The 16983-nt window shown below is 62.3% G+C and overlaps 2 protein-coding genes across 2 annotated transcripts; one reads left to right on the top strand and one right to left on the bottom strand.

Moving 5' to 3' along the window:
* Positions 1–1193: 1193 nt before the first annotated feature.
* RCVRN (recoverin) lies at positions 1194–8894 on the bottom strand. The gene is made up of 3 exons (XM_039510530.1): positions 8300–8894; positions 2693–2804; positions 1194–2373 (listed from the first exon to the last, which is right to left on the bottom strand). Exons 1-3 carry the CDS (start codon positions 8678–8680, stop codon positions 2288–2290), a joined length of 579 nt encoding a protein of 192 aa, XP_039366464.1. The 5' UTR covers positions 8681–8894; the 3' UTR covers positions 1194–2287.
* A 3898-nt stretch (positions 8895–12792) lies between these two features.
* LOC120388604 (transmembrane protein 100-like) lies at positions 12793–15412 on the top strand. The gene is made up of 2 exons (XM_039510531.1): positions 12793–12916; positions 14171–15412. Exons 1-2 carry the CDS (start codon positions 12851–12853, stop codon positions 14579–14581), a joined length of 477 nt encoding a protein of 158 aa, XP_039366465.1. The 5' UTR covers positions 12793–12850; the 3' UTR covers positions 14582–15412.
* Positions 15413–16983: the final 1571 nt, after the last annotated feature.

Below are 16983 nucleotides of genomic sequence, written 5' to 3'. Positions count from 1 at the left end.
TGGGGGGTTCCCGTGCGGTGGCTCCCTTGGACCTGTGGGGCCTGGGCCCTCTTCCTGTCATTGGGCTTGACAATAGCAGGGGGAGGGCGCCCCCTGGTGGACAACAGGGGCTGCAGCAGTGACACACACACACCCCCATGGGAAGGCTTATGCAGTGGCTGTGGGGACCTAGATTTGGTCCCAGGAAGTTGCCTCTTGCTGGCCACTCAGGAGAGGCGGAGCCAGGCCGGCTTCATCCCAGGGAGGGTGGGTGGGAGAGGGGGACGAGCTGCCCTTTCCCAAGGGGTCCCGCCAGGGTGGGGGGGATCCAAGGGCTGGGGTAGCTGGGACTGGATTGGGAGTGAGGGGCTCCGGCAGGGCCGGAGGTGCCATTCCCCGGGCGGGGGCGGGGAGCTTTGGCCGGCTCGGATGCTGCCATCTGTCCCCTGGGTGCCAGGCCCTGGCTGATCAGGCCAAGCTGCTTCGGGCTGTGTTTACACTGGGCTTTCGGCGCCGGGCCCAGAGCTCATCCTTGCTAATGGGATTGGAAGCGGGGTGGGGGGGGGGACCCTGTTACATAACCCCCGTCCCACCAACAGACCTGGCACACACGGATTATCCCTGTAATGCCTGTCAGGGCAGCAGGGAACAGCCAATGGGGGCCCGTATGCTGCGGGTTAGAGCAGGGGGGCTGGGAGCCAGGACTCCTGGGTTCTCTCCCCGGCTCTGGGAGGGGAGTTGGGGCTAGTGGTTAGAGAAGGGGGGGCTGGGAGCCAGGACTCCTGGGTTCTCTCCCCGGCTCTGGGAGGAGTGGGGCTAGTGGTTAGAGGGGGGGGCTGGGAGCCAGGACTCCTGGGTTCTCTCCCTGGCTCTGGGAGGAGAGGGGGGGCTAGTGGTTACAGCAGTTCTGGGAGCCAGGACTCCTGGGTTCTCTCCCCGGCTCTGGGAGGGGAGTGGGGGCTGGTGGTTACAGGAGGAGGGGGTCAGGCTTAGTTTGCCAGCTCCCACCTACCCCCTCTAGTGGTGGCACGTGGTACTTCACTGCTGGGGGGGGGGCTTCTGGCAGGGCGCTCGGTGTCGCCTCTAGTGGCCAGGCCGTGTGCCTGCTCCTGCCTGCCAGCTGCAGCAGGGGCTGGTGCTGGAGGTGGCTGGTTCGATTCCCCCCTGGGCTGCTCCCTCCCCCCGGAGGCCGGCGAATGGTTACACACAACGCTCTTTATTGAAAACCAGACACCAGTACAGAAACGTAAGACAAATGCCCTTTGTCTCCCCTCCTGCCACCCCCACCAGCGCTGGGCCGGGAATCCCGCTGGCTCGGGGGTGGGGAAGAAACGAGACAAAAACACAAACTGCAGAACACAACATGAATGTGGGGGTGGGGGGGTGTTTTCCAAACAGGCTTCAGTGGGGGCGGGGGGGTGAATGAGCTGCCTCGGAGGCCCATGGAGAGAGGGGAGGAATCAGACCAAGGGGGCAGGAAGAGAAGACGCAAATGGAGAAAGGCAGAGCCGTCTTCAGGGCCCTGCACTGTGGTCGTTGGTTTGTGCCACTTGAGAGGGGGTTTTGCTGAGGAGCCGAGGCTGGAGCGTTAGACGAGGAGACCGGATGCCTGGGTTCAACGCTCGGCTCTCACGCTGTCTGGGCAGCGCCCTGGGGCCCCGATCTCAGCGACTCTGTGTCTGGGCGGCGCCCGGCCTGACGGGGCCCCGATCTCGGTGACTCTGTGTCTGGGCGGCGCCCGGCCCGACGGGGCCCCGATCTCAGTGCCTCTCTGGCAGCACCTTTATATGATCCTTCTCTTCCATCAGCCATTTCTCCCCTCTCATTTCCCGTTCTCTGCCTTCTCCTTTTAAATCTCCATTTCTCCTTCCTCCCTTCGCTCCTCTTACATCCCTCCTCTTTCCTTCCTTCATTGCTCCATTTTTCTTTCTCTCCTTCCTATCCTCCCTTTCTCATCATCCTCTCTTTCACCTCCCACACTTTTCCCCTGCTCCTTTCTGCCCCCTGGGGTTCTCGGGGGGGGTACCCCCTGCCTAGGCCCCCCACGACAGCCTGTTTGGAAGCGGCGGATGGTCTGTTGGAGGAGGAGGAGGAGGGATGCAGCTACCCGGGGAAAGGGGTGAAGACCGACATGGCAGCGTATGGCTGGAGATGGGTCGGGCCCCTCTCACACGTCTCGTTTCATTCATTCGTTTCGTCGTTTTCTCATTCACTCGTTTTCTCGCTCACTCCATGCACACGGCGGGGGAGCGGCGCCTGCTCTCCCTCCAGGTTGCTGTTCCCTTCCCAGCCCGGGACCTCGGCCTTCCTATTTCTTGGGTTCGTACTGGATCAGCTTCATGATGGCTTCGTTCTTCATCACCCCGGAGATGAACTCCCCCTCGGCGATTTTGTCTGGGGGGGAGGGAATGGAGGGAGACAGGAGAGGAAGGGTTAATAAAGTGCAATATAGGGACCTTCCCCTGTAGGGGGCACCAGCTCCCCTCTGGCCCCAGGGCAGGGAATGGGGCCTGGGGCCTGTCCCCTCTAGGGCTGGGGTTCGTTGTAGGTTAAAAGGGCTTCAAGGTTTGACCTGAGGTGCCATGGTGGGGGGGCGTGGCACCATTAATACCAATATGGGGGCACTGGGCTGTCTGAGCAGCGCAGCTCTGAGCCGGCCAAGGTGGGGCTAGGCCATGGGGCGATGGAGAGGGGGGCCTGACAGACCCCTTACCATTTTCCTCCTTTTTGAAGTAGTGCCAGAGCTTGTCGGCTCGTTTCTGGGGGGTGTTTTCGTCCTCAGCCAGCATTTTCTGCTCTTCAGGGGGAATCATCTTAAATATTGCCTGTGGGCAGAGACACGACGTTGGACATCTAGCCGCGCCCCACCCCAGAGCTGGCTGCATCTCCGCGCCGGGCGAGGGGCCCCCTATACCCAACTGCTGTGCCCCACCCCAGAGCTGGCTGCATCTCCACGCCGAGCGAGGGGCCCCCTATACCCATCTGCTGTGCCCCACCCCAGAACTGGCTGCGTCTCCACGCCGGGCGAGGGGCCCCCTATACCCATCTGCTGTGCCCCACCCCAGAGCTGGCTGCGTCTCCACGCTGGGCGAGGGGCCCTGTATACCCAACCCCCCCCCACCCCACCCCAGAGCTGGCTGCATCTCCGTGCTGCACAAGGGGCCCCTAAACCCAGCCCCCCCGCCTCACCCCAGAGCTGGCCGCATCTCACTGAGTTTTCCCAGCTGGTGGGTGTATGAAGCTGGTGGTTTATTGCTGCACTCCAACTTGGGCGGGGGCGGGGCAGGGGTTAGCTCTGCCACCCTCTCCAAATCAGTGCAACGAGGCTGAGAACGGCAAACCGCGTGGGCCTGGCTCCCAGCGTCCCGCCCCCCCAGCTCTAACCACTAGACTGCACTGCCCTCCTAGAGCAAGGAGAGAACCCAGGCGCCCTGACTCCCAACTCCACTCCTCTAACCACTAGACCCACCTCCCCACCACGGCTGGGGCTAGAACCCAGGAGTCCTGGCTCCCAGCCCCCTGCTCCCACCGCCATGGCTATTAAGGTGTCCGTCCCCACTCCCCATAGCCCGTGTGACCCTCATCTCAGCTGTGTTCATATGATGCTCTAATGCCCTTGCTGCCAGCCCCAGCTGACTGCAGTGGGGGGGGCATTATTAAGATTTCCCCCCGGTCTGGGCTCAGGAGATTAATCTGAGCCGGGCGCCGAATAGAATCCCAGCCCTGAGGAATATTGCAAATGATTAAAGGGTCCCTGGGATTGACCAGAGGGCAGCTTAACCCAGCCTCTGGGAACCGCCATGCTTGGGAAAGGGATTGGGGGGGGGGGGGACGGGAGCTGTCTGCCAGGGAAAGAATGGGGTTAACCCAGCCGGAGGGGTGGGTGGCTGGAGGGATAGGTGTAGGCGTGGATGGGTTGGGGGGTGGATGCACAGAGGGATGGGTGTAGGGGTGGATGGAGGGGTCGGTGGATGGAGGGATAAGTGTTGGGGTGGGTGGCTGGAGGGGTCGGTGGGTGGGTGGAGGACTAGGTGGAGGGGTGGATGGATGGAGGGATAGATGGAGGGGTGGGTTGGTGGATGGAGGGATATGTGTTGGGGTCGGTGGATGGATGGAGGGCTAGGTGGAGGGGTGAGTGGATGGAGGGATAGATGGAAGGGTGGATGGAGGGGTGGGTTGGTGGATGGAGGGATATGTGTTGGGGTCGGTGGATGGATGGAGGGATAGATGGAGGGGTGGGTTGGTGGATGGAGGGATATGTGTTGGGGTGGGGGTGTGGATGGAGGGCTAGGTGGAGGGGTGAGTGGATGGAGGGGTCGGTGCGTGGATGGAGGGCGGGGTGGATGGAGGGGTCGGTGGATGGATGGAGGGATACGTGTTGGGGTTGGTGGATGGATGCCGACACTTTCTCTTCGCCGTCTGCCATGAGTCCCAAACACCCCTGCATTCCAATCAGCAAAGCCCCCCCATCCACTCTGTGGAGGCAGCTGTTTCCCAGAGGCGGTTTCTGATCCATTTCCAAGGTCCCTAGTCCTGCATCCCCACCCGTGCCTGGTGAGACTCATCCTCCCACCCAAAGATCCTCCCCTGGCCACTAGCCTGGTCCTCAGAAACACCTGCCCCCTAGCCAAGAACCTCCACCCCAAGGCCCCCAGTGTTTTGCCTCCCTGTCACCTTCTCAGCAAAATCAAGTGGCAGGTAGTTCCACTGACCATCCACATATTTTCCCCTCCTCCTGCTATTAACAAGCAGGTGACTCTTTATCTTACCCTCTGATCCCACTCTAGGTTCGTGTCCATTGCAGCGTAGGGCTAATCCCCGATTTACAGGGGATCAGAGAGCCCAGCTGGTGAGGGGGGGGTGAGGGTGAATACGTGCTAGGCGAGGCATTAGCTGATCAGATGCCACCAGTAGCCGGGTAATTTGGGATCAGATGGGAGGGGGAGCGGTTCGGACACCAGCTTTTGTTCTGAATACATGAGACTTTGCTGGTGGGTTGCTGGTTAACCCTGCCTTGCAGGAGCAGAACCAGGAGGGATAAAAACCAATGATTTTTGGTCTTTATTTGAAAAATTTTGTTTTTTAAAGTTTAAATCAGAATTTTTAAAATTCTGCTATTTAAACGATTCAATTTTCCCTTTTAAAACGAAAGCTGAGAGTCACCGGTTCCTCCCATACTAAAAAAGTACAATGAATAAGAACCTGACAAGATTAAGCTACCTAGGTGCTTAAATAAACGTGCAGCAGACCCTGCTAGGAAGCAAAAAGACGCACAAAATCTCGGGTAAAGGCACCCGGGAGCTGTAAATCGCCGTGTTTGAACAGTTCTGTCCGACGTACAGATGGAAAAGCGGGTTAAAGTCGGTGATTGAAACGGAGGTGTTAGAGTGGGTGATTTCAATCGCTGTGATTTAAAGCCAGCCCCCCCCTCCAGGCCCTGGACCCCGCAGTGGCCCCCACGAGAGTTTTTCGGGGCTCCTGGAGCGGGGTCCTTCCGCCCCGGGACCCGCCGCCGAAGTGCCGGGTCTTCGGCGGCAATTCGGTGGCGGGGGCCCCCCGCTGCTGAAGACCCCAGGCCCCCTGAATCCTCTGGGCGGCCCTGCCCCCCATCCCCCCACACACACTATGAAGGCCTCAGAGGTTGTGATGGGCCACATTTCATCTGCTGTTTTCTCCTCATCAAAAAAATGGATTTTTCAGAGCCCGGAAAGATCCCGGAGAAGGGGGGAGAAAAAAGACTGGAAGAGACTTTTTCACATGGGAGTCGGCTTTCGATTTTGAAGGTGACACTCACCCCCCGTCCCCACCCCAAAAGCAGCTGAGCGAAACCCCTCCGGAAACGGCCGAATCTAAACCCACAGGGGGAAAAGCTTGGGGTCAAGTTAAATGGCGGCTCAGCTCCAGGGTGGCTTCCTGTTTCTTCAGGAGTGGGGACAGATTCCTACCGACTCGGTTTAAACCCGTCCGGGTCTCGTCCCCTCCCCAAAACGTCCTTTTATATATATATAAAGAATCTTAGCCATCTTTTAGCCTCTCTGAAATCCAGTAGCAGGGAGTTCCCCAGGCCCGCCATAGACATTAGGTCAGGATAACAGCTGCCCACCCCACCCTGATCCGGTCCCAAGGGAGAACAATTCCGATGTGCCATTCAGATTGACTTCAGATGCAAGACGCTAGCCCAGCATAGGCTGGTGGAGGTGGGAGGAGGGTGGATCAGCAGCAAAGGGAGGTTTTGGCCACTAGGGGGCATTCAACCCATAGATTGCAATACAGGCCCTATCCCCGGCTTTGGGAGGGGCGAGGCTGGTGGTTAGAGCAGGGGAGCTACTGGGAGCCAGGACTCCTGGGTTCCATCCCTGGCTCTGGGAAGGGAGTGGGGTCTAGTGGTTAGAGTGGGGGGCTGGGAGCCAGGACTCCTGGGTTCCATCCCTGGCTCTGGGAGGGGAGTAGGGTCTAGTGGTTAGAGCGGGGGGCTGGGAGCCAGGACTCCTGGGTTCCATCCCTGGCTCTGGGAGGGGAGTGGGGTCTGGTGGTTAGAGCAGGGGGGGGCTGGGAGCCAGGACTCCTGGGTTCCGTCCCCGGCTCTGGGAGGGGAGTGGGGTCTAGTGGTCAGAGCGGGGGGGGCTGGGAGCCAGGACTCCTGGATTCTCTCTCCAGAGAGGAATGAATCATTTACTCAGCCCCTGCTGCCCTCACGTCCAGGCCCCTTGGGTGCCATGAACGCCACCGTCACTGAGGCTATGGCCCCCTCTGGGAATGGTCCCGCTTGTTTTTAGAGTGACGTCTCTCGTCTCAAAGCCACTGTCCCCCCCCACCCCCCGCCTTCCTCCTCCTCCTCTTTGCGGTGGCAAATCCAGCTTAAGGCCTGTTACGTTCTGCCCCGATACCGCCCCGGCCCCCGCGCAGCAGCTCTGCAAGGGCCGGGTGAGGCCACCCTGAGGAAATTAACGGGGGGGTGGGGGCTGCTTTCGGCCAAGCCGCTTTCAGCCTCCATTCGGGCGGGCGGCTGGCAACCAAGAGGCTCAGCCCAGGGAAATTAGCGTAACAGGATTTTGGGCGGGGGGGGGGGGATCCCAGCAGGGGCGGCTAATGCCATTTGCGAACTACGCAAACCTTGATCGGGGCTAATCCACTGTCATGCTGCCCGGCGTCATCCCGCCACCTGCCCGGGGGTCAGGCAGCCCTGGGGCCCTTCCCCACTCCGCCAAATGGGCTGGCGGCAGGCGTGTTCCCGGTGCCTCTTGGGAGCGGGGGGCTGACAGCCGGCTAGATGGGCCGGGGGGGACCCGGAGCAGGCGGGATACCGGGGTAAATGGGCCCGTTGTGACGCTGCGTCGGCCCGGCCTCCGTTAACGGAAGCGTCAGACACGGGCGGTGACGGGTTCAGCGGGGGAGCCCAGCCTCGGGGGAGAGAGAGGGGAGCCCCTGAGGACAGGCCGTGATGCTGGTGAGGGAGCTGGTTACCCCGGCGGGGAGAACAAGCAGGAATCGGTTTCATTTGCCACGAGGGGGAATTGTGGGTGGAGATGGGGAAAAAGTTTCTGGCTCGATGAGCACCGGGAATCTTCTCAGGGTGCTGGGCAAGCCTGCGCATCTACCCCTCCTCAGGGCACTGCTGGGAAGGAAGCTTGCAGCACGCCTTGTTTCACCACCACCCCCGGCCCTTCTGGGGCTGAAATCCCTACAAGACACTGCTGTGGGAGCACTCACATTGTTCCCCCATCCCCAGGGCACTGCTGTGGGGAAGCTCGCAGCACTCCCTCAGGGCACTGCTGTGGGGAAGCTCGTGGCACCCCCCTCAGGGTACTGCCATGAGGAGGCTCACAGCACTCCCTCAGGCCACTGCTTCAGAGAAGCTCACAGCACCCCCTCAGGGCACTGCTTTGGGGAAGCTCACAGCACCCCCTCAGGGCACTGCTGTGGGGAAGCTCACAGCACCCCCTCAGGGCACTGCTTTGGGGAAGCTCACAGCACCCCCTCAGGGCACTGCTTCAGAGAAGCTCACAGCACCCCCTCAGGGCACTGCTGTGGGGAAGCTCACAGCACCCCCTCAGGGCACTGCTGTGGGGAGGCTCACAGCACCCCCTCAAGGCACTGCTGTGGGGAAGCTCACAGCACCCCCTCAGGGCACTGCTGTGGGGAAGCTCACAGCACCCCCCCAGGGCACTGCTGTGGGGAGGCTCACAGCACCCCCTCAAGGCACTGCTACGGGGAAGCTTGCCGCACCCCCTCAAGGCACTGCTACGGGGAAGCTCGCCGCACCCCCTCAGGGCACTGCTGCGGGGAAGCTCGCAGCACGCCCCCCTTGCCCCGGACTCACCGTGATGATCTCCAGCACCTCGCTCTTGCTGATCTCCCCGTTGCGGTCGACGTCGAAGAGGGAGAAGGCCCACTCCAGCTTGAGGTTGGTCTTGCCGGAGGAGGTGAGGTGCAGGGCGATGATGTACTCCCGGAAGTCCAGCGTCCCGTCGTCGTTGGTGTCGAAGCTGCGGAAGACGTGCCGGGCGTAGACCTTGGGGTCCGAGTTGGGGAAGAAGTTGCCGTAGATCTTCTCGAACTCGGCCCGGCTGATGCGCCCGTCCGGGCACTGCTTCTGGAAGCTCTCGTACCACTTGCACAGCTCGTCCTCCGTGTACTTGGTGTTGAGTTTCAGGTCCTCCAGGATCTCCTTGGACAGCGCCCCGCTTTTACTGTTCCCCATGGCGCCCCGAGCCTCCGCCCTGATCCTCGGCCTAGCGCGATCCTCCGCCTAGAGCCCCGATCCTCTGCCCTGGCCTAGCGCCCCGATCCCCGGCCTAGCGCCCCGAGCCTCCGCCCTGATCCCCGGCCTAGCGCCCCGAGCCTCCGCCCTGATCCCCGCCTAGCGCCCCGAGCCTCCGCCCTGATCCCTGGCACTTGGAGGTTGATTCGCTGGCTCTGTCTCCTCTCTCCCGAGCCCTCGCGCTCCCCTGCTTATATAGACTCCCTGGGAAGGTGGGGGGGGCTCTGATAGACACACACACACCCCGGACACACACACCCCGGACACACACACACGAGGCTATTTCAGGAGCGCTGAGCACATTTTCGGCCAGGGGATGAGAAGCTCTTTAGCTATTAAAGGGAGATTGGCAGCTCAGAGCCACTTGGCGAATTGTCGGCCGCTGCCCTTGTGCGCCCACCTCCGTGCGGGCTTCGCCGCCTCCCATGGCTGTTATCACCCCCAGCCCAGGTACCCCCAGACACCCTCCGTATCTCCCCCCAGCCCAGCCACCCCCAGCCACCCCCTCCATCTCCCCTAGCCCAGCCACCCCCGTATCTCCCCACCCCTGAACAAACCCCTCTGTCTACACCAGCCACCCCCTCCATCTCCCCTCAGCCACTCCCAGCCACCCCCGTATCTACCCCCAGCCACCCCCTCTATCTCCCCCCAGCCCAGGTACACCCAGCCACCCAAACAAACCCTTCTATCTATCTACACCATCCATCACATCCATCTTCCCCAGCCACCCCTCTATCTCCCCAGCCCAGCCACCCCAGCCACCCCCTCTATCGACCCGCCCCTAAACAAACCCTCCATCTCCCCCAGCCACCCCTCTATCTCCCCCAGCCCAGCCACCCCTCTATCGACCCATCCCCATACACACCCATCTACCCCAACACCCCTTTATCTATCTCTCCCCAGCCACCCTCTCTATCTACCCCAACACCCCATCTAATCTATCTATCCCAATCCATCCCCCTCTATCCACCCCCTCTATCTGTCCCCATCCACCCCCTCTATCTATCTATCTATCTATCTATCTATGCCCATACAAACCCCTCTATCCACCCCAGTCCCCTCGGCAAGCCCAGGAGTCCTGGCTCCCAGCCCCCTGCTTAAGGGAGAGGCCTGTGTCTTAAGAACTGTAACATCCAGGGGGCTGAGAGAATTGCTCGATCGAAACGCTGCCTCGTGTAGGAAGGTTAAAGATTTCGCCTGGGGGCAGAGCTTTTATTTTCTTTGATAACTCTCTGTGACCTGCTGTGCCTACCACTTATAACTGCTTACAATCCAGCTCTCTGTTGTTAATACCCGTTTTCTATTTCCCCTAACGCCCTGTGTTTTGGGGAAAGTGCTTGGGGGAATCTCAGCTCCGGTTACAAAGGCAGGCGCATTGTCCTCTCCACATTGAGGGAGGGGCCGCCTGGCCAGGCTTCTGACCCGGGTGCAGGCTGGGAGCCGGGGGGATTTGGCTGGGGCCTTTCTCGGTGTGATTCACGAGTGGCTCTGGGAGCATTCATGGGTGTGGGGCTCCCCATGCTGTGGTGCTGAGCGATCACAGCGCCTGGAGGGGTTTGCTGGGGGTCACTAGCAAAGCATTGGGAGAGACAGCCGGGCTGGAGACTTAAGGGGGCACAGCGGTACCCCAGTTCCAGGTTGTACCCCATGGATCCTGTCACACCCTCCCAGAGCTGGGGAGAGAACCTCGGAGTCCTGGTCCCAGCCCGCCTGCTCTAACCACTAGACCCCACTTCCCTCCCAGGGCCAGGGAGAGAACCCAGGAGTCCTGACTTTGATTCCCACTACAATTTGCTCTTTTAAAACGCAGGAGGGTTTTTGTAACTTAGTTTAGCTAGATAAAGAGATGCTGGGTGTGTATGAAGATAGGTAGAGAGGGTGGCTGGGGGTAGATAGATAAGGTGGATGGGTGGATAGAGGTGTTTGTAGAGAGATGAGTCCTGGCTCCCAGCACCCCCCCTGCTCTAACCACTAGACCCCACTCCCCTCCCAGAGCTGTTTCATGTGCCCCTCGGTGGCTAATTACAATGGGCCTCAGCTAATTATAGCCGCTCTGTGCCTTGTGCCATATGCTCAATCGGCTTTGGTGGGTCAGATCTGTCAGCAAAGCGGCATTAGTGTCGCGGTTGATCTGTCAGGGACAGGGATGGCTCCGTATCATGGGGGGTGGGGGTGAGGGCAGAAAGGGGACAGAATCACGAGTCGATGGGACTGGGGGAACCCACAGCTCGCTGATCCCTACTTCCCGCAGGCCTCTGGGTCGAAGTGTCCTGAGGAGCCAGGGAGCTAAATGACTCTCTGGGACCCCAGCACTGAGGGATGAGCAGAGGCCGGGCTCCTGAGTACCAGCAGTGATGTAAAGCTCTGCACCTTGTAACCCCCCAAGCTGGAAACAGAACCCAGGAATCCTGGCTCGCAGCCCCCACACCCCTGCCCTTACCACTAGATCCCAGCCCCCTCCCAGAGCTGGGCATAGAACCCAGGCGTCCAGGCGCCCAGCCCTCCTGCTCTAACCACTAGTCCCCTCTCCCCTCCCAGAGACAGGGATAGAACCCAGGCATCCTGGCTCCCAGTCCGTCCCATTCTCTAACCACTTGCCCCAGATCTGCCTCTGCAGGGTTCCTAGAGCCCTCTGACGCATCCAGTGCTGGCCACTGTTGGTGCCAGGATACCAGGGTAGATGGGCCTCAGGTCTAACCCAGTCTGGCTGTTTCTGTCTTCCTGTAACCCAGGCCAGAGCTTTTCACTCAGTGATGGCTGCTTCCAGGCCATATCTGATGGCTGAGCTAGAGGGGCTCTCTTAGAATGACATTTAGTCCTGCTGTGAAGATGCCAGGTGATGGAAAATCCGCCCGTCTCATGATGGAGGCTGCGGTGCATCATGGGAGATGGAGTCCAGCTGACGGAATGCGGCCTACGGCAGGAATGCGGATGTTAGAGCCACAGAACTACAACTCCCATGAGGCTTTGCAGCAGCTGAGCTGAGGGAGGAGGCCACAGCGCATCATGGGAGACGGACTCCCACTGAGGAGCAGCCCTTAGGGGAAAATGGAGATATCAGGGTCACTGAACTACAACTCCCATGAGGCATTGCAGAAGCTGAACCGTTTGAGGAAGCCATGGTGCATCATGGGAGATGGAGTCCAGCTGAGGGAACGGGCCCTATTTGCAGGAATGGGGATGTTAGGGACACAGAACTACAACTCCCATGAGACACAGCGGCAGCCCAGATTCCCACACCAGCCACACCCCTCTAGTGTGTTGACATATGCGTGGGGTGTGTGGGTTTGGGACAGGAGTGTGTGGTGGTGGAGGGGCTGGCCACATGTGTGTGGCTGGGTTACATGTGCTGTCACAGTGTGTATTTGTGAAGCAGTGCTGTGTGTGTGTCCCTCTGTCCCTGCTGCCCCTTGCTGGAGGGGATATGCCCTGGTGTGTGTGTGTGTGTGTGTGTGTGTGTGTGTGTGTGTGTGTGTGTGTGTGTGTGTGTGTGTGTGTGTGTGTGTGTGTGTGTGTGTGTGTGTGTGTGTGTGTGTGGTGAGGGGTGTCTGGGAATTCTGTGTGGCGGGATAAATTGTATGTGTGTATAGACATTGTGGAGGGGAGTCGTGTGTATGGCTGGTGGTGGGGTTGTGTTTATAAGGAAGTTGTGTGTATGTGCATACACTGGGTGCTTGTAATTTGTGTGTGCGTGTGTGTGTCTGCCGCCCCCTGCTGGAGGGGCTGGTCCCTGCTCTGTGTCTGTGTATCTGTAGCCATCGGGGTGGGGGGAGCCGGGTGGGCGCGACCCAGTCCCCATGTGGCGCTGGCCGCCCAGCAAAGGAACTGGCTAATTGGCTTCTTATCATTTCATCTGCCGAGTCGAGACGCCACTTGCCAAGAGGCGGGGGGGGGGGGGGGCCGGGTTCTTGGCCAGGGTTATATTAAAAAGAAAACAAAATTATTGCACTCCTGCCAGGCAGATAAGGGCGAGACGGAGCCTGGGACGGGGACAGAGAGAGAAAGAAAGAAAGAGAGAAAGAAAGAAAGAGAGAAAGAAAGAGAAGCAGAAAGAAGGTGCGAAGGGCTGGAGCAGGGGGCAGAGGGCAGGGTAAGGAGGACGGAGGGAACATGGAAGAGGAAAAAGAAGTGAAGAACCCAAGCGCTCAAAAGGCCGCGGCCCCGGGCAGCTGTGAGGTAAGGCGAGGAAAGGACGTGCGACCCCCCCTGCCCCATGGGGGCCCAGGGCAGAGCCTGGCAGCATTCGGGGTGGGCAGTGGGGGGCTGGATGCTGGAGGGTAAAGGAGAAATCGGGGGCAGTGGGGAGAGGAGCCCATTGGGGGGCCCCCGCCTGGTATCTGGCCTGTGCCCCACGGCTGGGACATCATGCTGCACCTGCCACACATCTGCCACGCCCAGCACATCTGGAATGGCAACCTGCCCCCCACCCTGCCCCCCGGCTGGGCTGCCCTGCGCACCTAGAGTGCGCCGCACAGCTGGCCTGCCGCCCCGGCCGCGCCCTGCCCCCCAGCTGGGACCCCCTGCACATCTGGAGCGCACCGCACAGCTGGCCTGCTGCCCCGGCCCCGCCCTGCCCCCCAGCTGGGACCCCCTGCACATCTGGAGCGCACCGCACAGCTGGCCTGTTGCCCCGGCCCCATCCTGCCCCCCAGCTGGGACCCCCTGCACATCTGGAGCGCACCGCACAGCTGGCCTGCCGCCCCGGCCCCGCCCTGCCCCCCAGCTGGGACCCCCTGCACATCTGGAGCGCACCGCACAGCTGGCCTGCCGCCCCAGCCCCATCCTGCCCCCCAGCTGGGACCCCCTGCACATCTGGAGCGCACCGCACAGCTGGCCTGCTGCCCCGGCCCCGCCCTGCCCCCCAGCTGGAATGCAGCCCACCCACACTCTGGCTCATACCCATGCCCCCCAAGACAGGTGACCCCCCACTGCCCCGTCCGCCCCAACACTTCCCCTTGCGGCTTCTAGAGCTGGCTTTGCAGGACTCCCTGGGCCTGGTTCCCCTGCCATCGCCTCCCCGGCGGGCCTCACAGGTCCCCGGCGCCTGCCTCAGAAACCTGGCCGCCCCATGGCCGCTCTGCCGTGCAGGAGCCTTCTGACCCACACGCACCTTCCTCCCACTCCCAGACTGGGGGGTGGCTGGGGCGCCCTGCACTGTGGCTAATCCCTGCCCTCCAGGGCCCATAGGGGGCAGATCGGGGGTGTGGTCGGGGCAGGGCCACGTTACACTCTGCTTGGGGGGGAGGGGTATTTTTGTAGGGTCCTCCAAGCCAATTCTTTGTTTAAAGGCACAAGCTGCCTTTTGGTGCCTTGCGGTGGGCGGGGGGCGGGGGGAGCAACATTTTTGTAGGGTCTTTGGGCAGGCGTCTGGGTTTGTAACTCGGTTCCCATAACCCCAACCCCCGTCTCCCTCCGCTTCTCTCTCCCCAGATAGGAGCTCGCCCCCACCCTCCCCCGCCTGCCATGTCTGCCCCCCCGGCGCCGTCCGACCGCGTGACAGTGAACGTGGGCACGGAGGAGGTCCAGATCCAGCTGTGCCCGGACCCACGTCTGGTGAGCACGACGACGGGCGGCGTGGAAGGCGCCTGCCACAGCTGCCTCCTGCCCTTCAGCGTGGTGGCGGCGCTGATCGGGGTGGCGGTGACGGCCGTGGCCTACGCCCGGGACGCCCAGAGCTTGGTGCTGGGGGTGCTGGGGCTGTCCCTGCTGGGTGCCGGGGTGCTGGGCCTGGCCGGGAGCTACCTGGCCTACCGCTGCCGGGGCCGCAAGATCAGGGGCTGGAGGCGCAGCAGCTTCACCCTGCTGGTGGGGGACCAGCAGCAGCAGAAGGCGGTGGTGTGAGAGTCCGATCCGGGCCGGCGCGGGGCTCCAGTCCGGGTTTGGGCTCCAGTCCGGGTTCTGCCTCTATCCCAACTCCGATCCGAGCCGGCGCGAGGCTCCAGTCCGGGTTCCGCCTCCATCCCGACTCTGATCAGGGCCGGCGCGGGGCTCCAGTCCGGGTTCTGGCTCCATCCCGAGTCCGATCCGGGCCGGCGCGGGGCTCCAGTCCGGGTTCTGGCTCCATCCCGAGTCCGATCCGGGCCGGCGTCGGGCTCCAGTCCGGGTTCTGGCTCCATCCCAAGTCCGATCCGGGCCGGCGTGGGTATCCGGGCCGGGTTCTGCCACCATCCACAGTCCCCTGGCTGAGCCATCCTACCTCCTGCTGTATGGGACCTGCCCTGCGTTGTGTGTCATTGCCTCTGTACTGCAGATCACGGGGGATTCACCTTTAAACCCAACACTCCCTCGCCCAACTCCCCTGCATACAGACATCACAGCCTCCAGCCCTGCCTCAGACTCTGGTTGCAGCCCTCTTGCCGCATGAAACTACATGCCAATGGGCCCATCTAGCGTGGCATCCGGCCTCCAGCAGCCACCGGCATCTGCTGCTGTGGAGGAACGGCATGAGACACCCCCGCCCCCCCTGCGCGATTATGGAATAATTCACCTGGATACTGAGCTCCTGCCCTCGCTGAGAATCCTGCGGCCAGGAGTTCCACAGGCTGGGCACAAAAATATCTCACCCTGATCCAGTCTCCTCCCTGCTGCTGGCGGGCGGGTGGTGATTTAAAGGGCCTGCACGGAGCTCAGAAAGCGGACGGGGTCCAGGTAGGGGAGGTTTCTGTCCCTGCTCGGGGGCTGGGTTAGTTATAAAGGTTTCTGAGGGAGGGTAGCGCTTTGGAGCTGGGTAGATCAGCCGCTGCGGCCCGCTCTGGGGTGGGGAGCGGGGGCTGGTTCTATGGGGATCCCCCCCCCGCAGTCCCTGAGCGCAGCGCCCCCCCCCTTTGCCCCCTCGGGCTGCTCTGTCCTGCCAGGCCGGGTGGGAGCCGCCCGCCTGGTTGTTGCCATCTCAGTGTAAACAGCCAGAGCTTATCAGCCCCGGGCTGGGCTCCGGCCGGGTCAGCACATTGTTCGCAGCCGTGTGCCCGGGCCGTGCCCGGCGCCCCCCGGCTTATCTGCATCCCGCACGGGGGCTGGGGGGGGAGGGGGGCTGAGGTTAGAAAGCATGTAGGGGGGGCAGCGCCCTGGAGAATGGATCTCTCTCCCCACTGCAAACATAACCCCCCTGCCCTCCCCTCCCCCACAGCCCCCCTCTCCTCCCAAACACCCCCGCCCTGCCCTCCCCTCCCCCAGCCCCTCCTCCCAAACACCCCTCCCTGCCCTCCCCTCCCCACAGCCCCCTCCTCCCAAACACCCCCTCCCTGCCCTCCCCTCCCCACAGCCCCCTCTCCTCCCAAACACCCCTCGCCCTGCCCTCCCCTCCCCACAGCCCCCTCCTCCCAAACACCCCCCCTCCTGCCCTCCTCCCCACAGCCCCCTCCTCCCAAACACCCCTCCCTGCCCTCCCCTCCCCACAGCCCCCTCCTCCCAAACACCCCGCCCTGCCCTCCCCTCCCTCAAAGCCCCTCTCCTCCCAAACACCCCTCGCCCTGCCCTCCCCTCCCCACAGCCCCTCCTCCCAAACACCCCTCCCTGCCCTCCCCTCCCCACAGCCCCCTCTCCTCCCAAACACCCCTCCTGCCCTCCCCTCCCCACAGCCCCCTCCTCCCAAACACCCCCGCCCTGCCCTCCTCCTCCCCAAAGCCCCCTCTCCTCCCAAACACCCCTCGCCCTGCCCTCCCTCCCCACAGCCCCCTCCTCCCAAACACCCCTCCCTGCCCTCCTCCCCCACAGCCCCTCTCCTCCCAAACACCCCTCCCTGCCCTCCCCTCCCCACAGCCCTCTCCTCCCAAACACCCCTCCCTGCCCTCCCCTCCCCACAGCCCCCTCCTCCCAAACACCCCCTCCCTGCCCTCCCCTCCCCACAGCCCCCTCCTCCCAAACACCCCCGCCCTGCCCTCCCCTCCCCACAGCCCCCTCCTCCCAAACACCCCTCCCTGCCCTCCTCCCCTCCCACAGCCCCCTCTCCTCCCAAACACCCCGCCCTGCCTCCCTCCCCACAGCCCCCTCTCCTCCCAAACACCTCCCCACAGCCCCCTCCTCCCAAACACCTCCCCACAGCCCCTCTCCTCCCAAACACCCCTCGCCCTGCCCTCCCTCCCCACAGCCCTCCTCCCAAACACCCCTCGCCCTGCCCTCCCGCCCCACAGCCCCCTCTCCTCCCAAACACCCCTGCCCTCCCCTCCCCACAGCCCTCCCCATCAATCTATCTGGCCCCTCACCTGCTAGCTCACCCAGAGGGCTCTGCCTGGCAGTGGGTAAGC

This window comes from Mauremys reevesii, linkage group 22 (assembly GCF_016161935.1).
Source record: "Mauremys reevesii isolate NIE-2019 linkage group 22, ASM1616193v1, whole genome shotgun sequence".
In the NCBI taxonomy this organism is placed as follows: domain Eukaryota; kingdom Metazoa; phylum Chordata; order Testudines; family Geoemydidae; genus Mauremys; species Mauremys reevesii.
This window is presented reverse-complemented; position numbering and strand designations above follow the sequence as displayed.

Excerpts from the sequence above, each read along its gene's own strand:
- RCVRN (XM_039510530.1), bottom strand. The coding sequence starts at position 8,680 with ATGGGGAACAGTAAAAGCGGGGCGCTGTCCAAGGAGATCCTGGAGGAC. Across the intron at positions 2,805-8,299 it reads AGGTGCTGGAGATCATCACG|GCAATATTTAAGATGATTCC; the intron begins GTGAGTCCGGGG and ends CTCTGCCCACAG. Across the intron at positions 2,374-2,692 it reads CTTCAAAAAGGAGGAAAATG|ACAAAATCGCCGAGGGGGAG; the intron begins GTAAGGGGTCTG and ends CCTCCCCCCCAG.
- LOC120388604 (XM_039510531.1), top strand. The coding sequence starts at position 12,851 with ATGGAAGAGGAAAAAGAAGTGAAGAACCCAAGCGCTCAAAAGGCCGCG. Across the intron at positions 12,917-14,170 it reads CGGCCCCGGGCAGCTGTGAG|ATAGGAGCTCGCCCCCACCC; the intron begins GTAAGGCGAGGA and ends CTCTCTCCCCAG.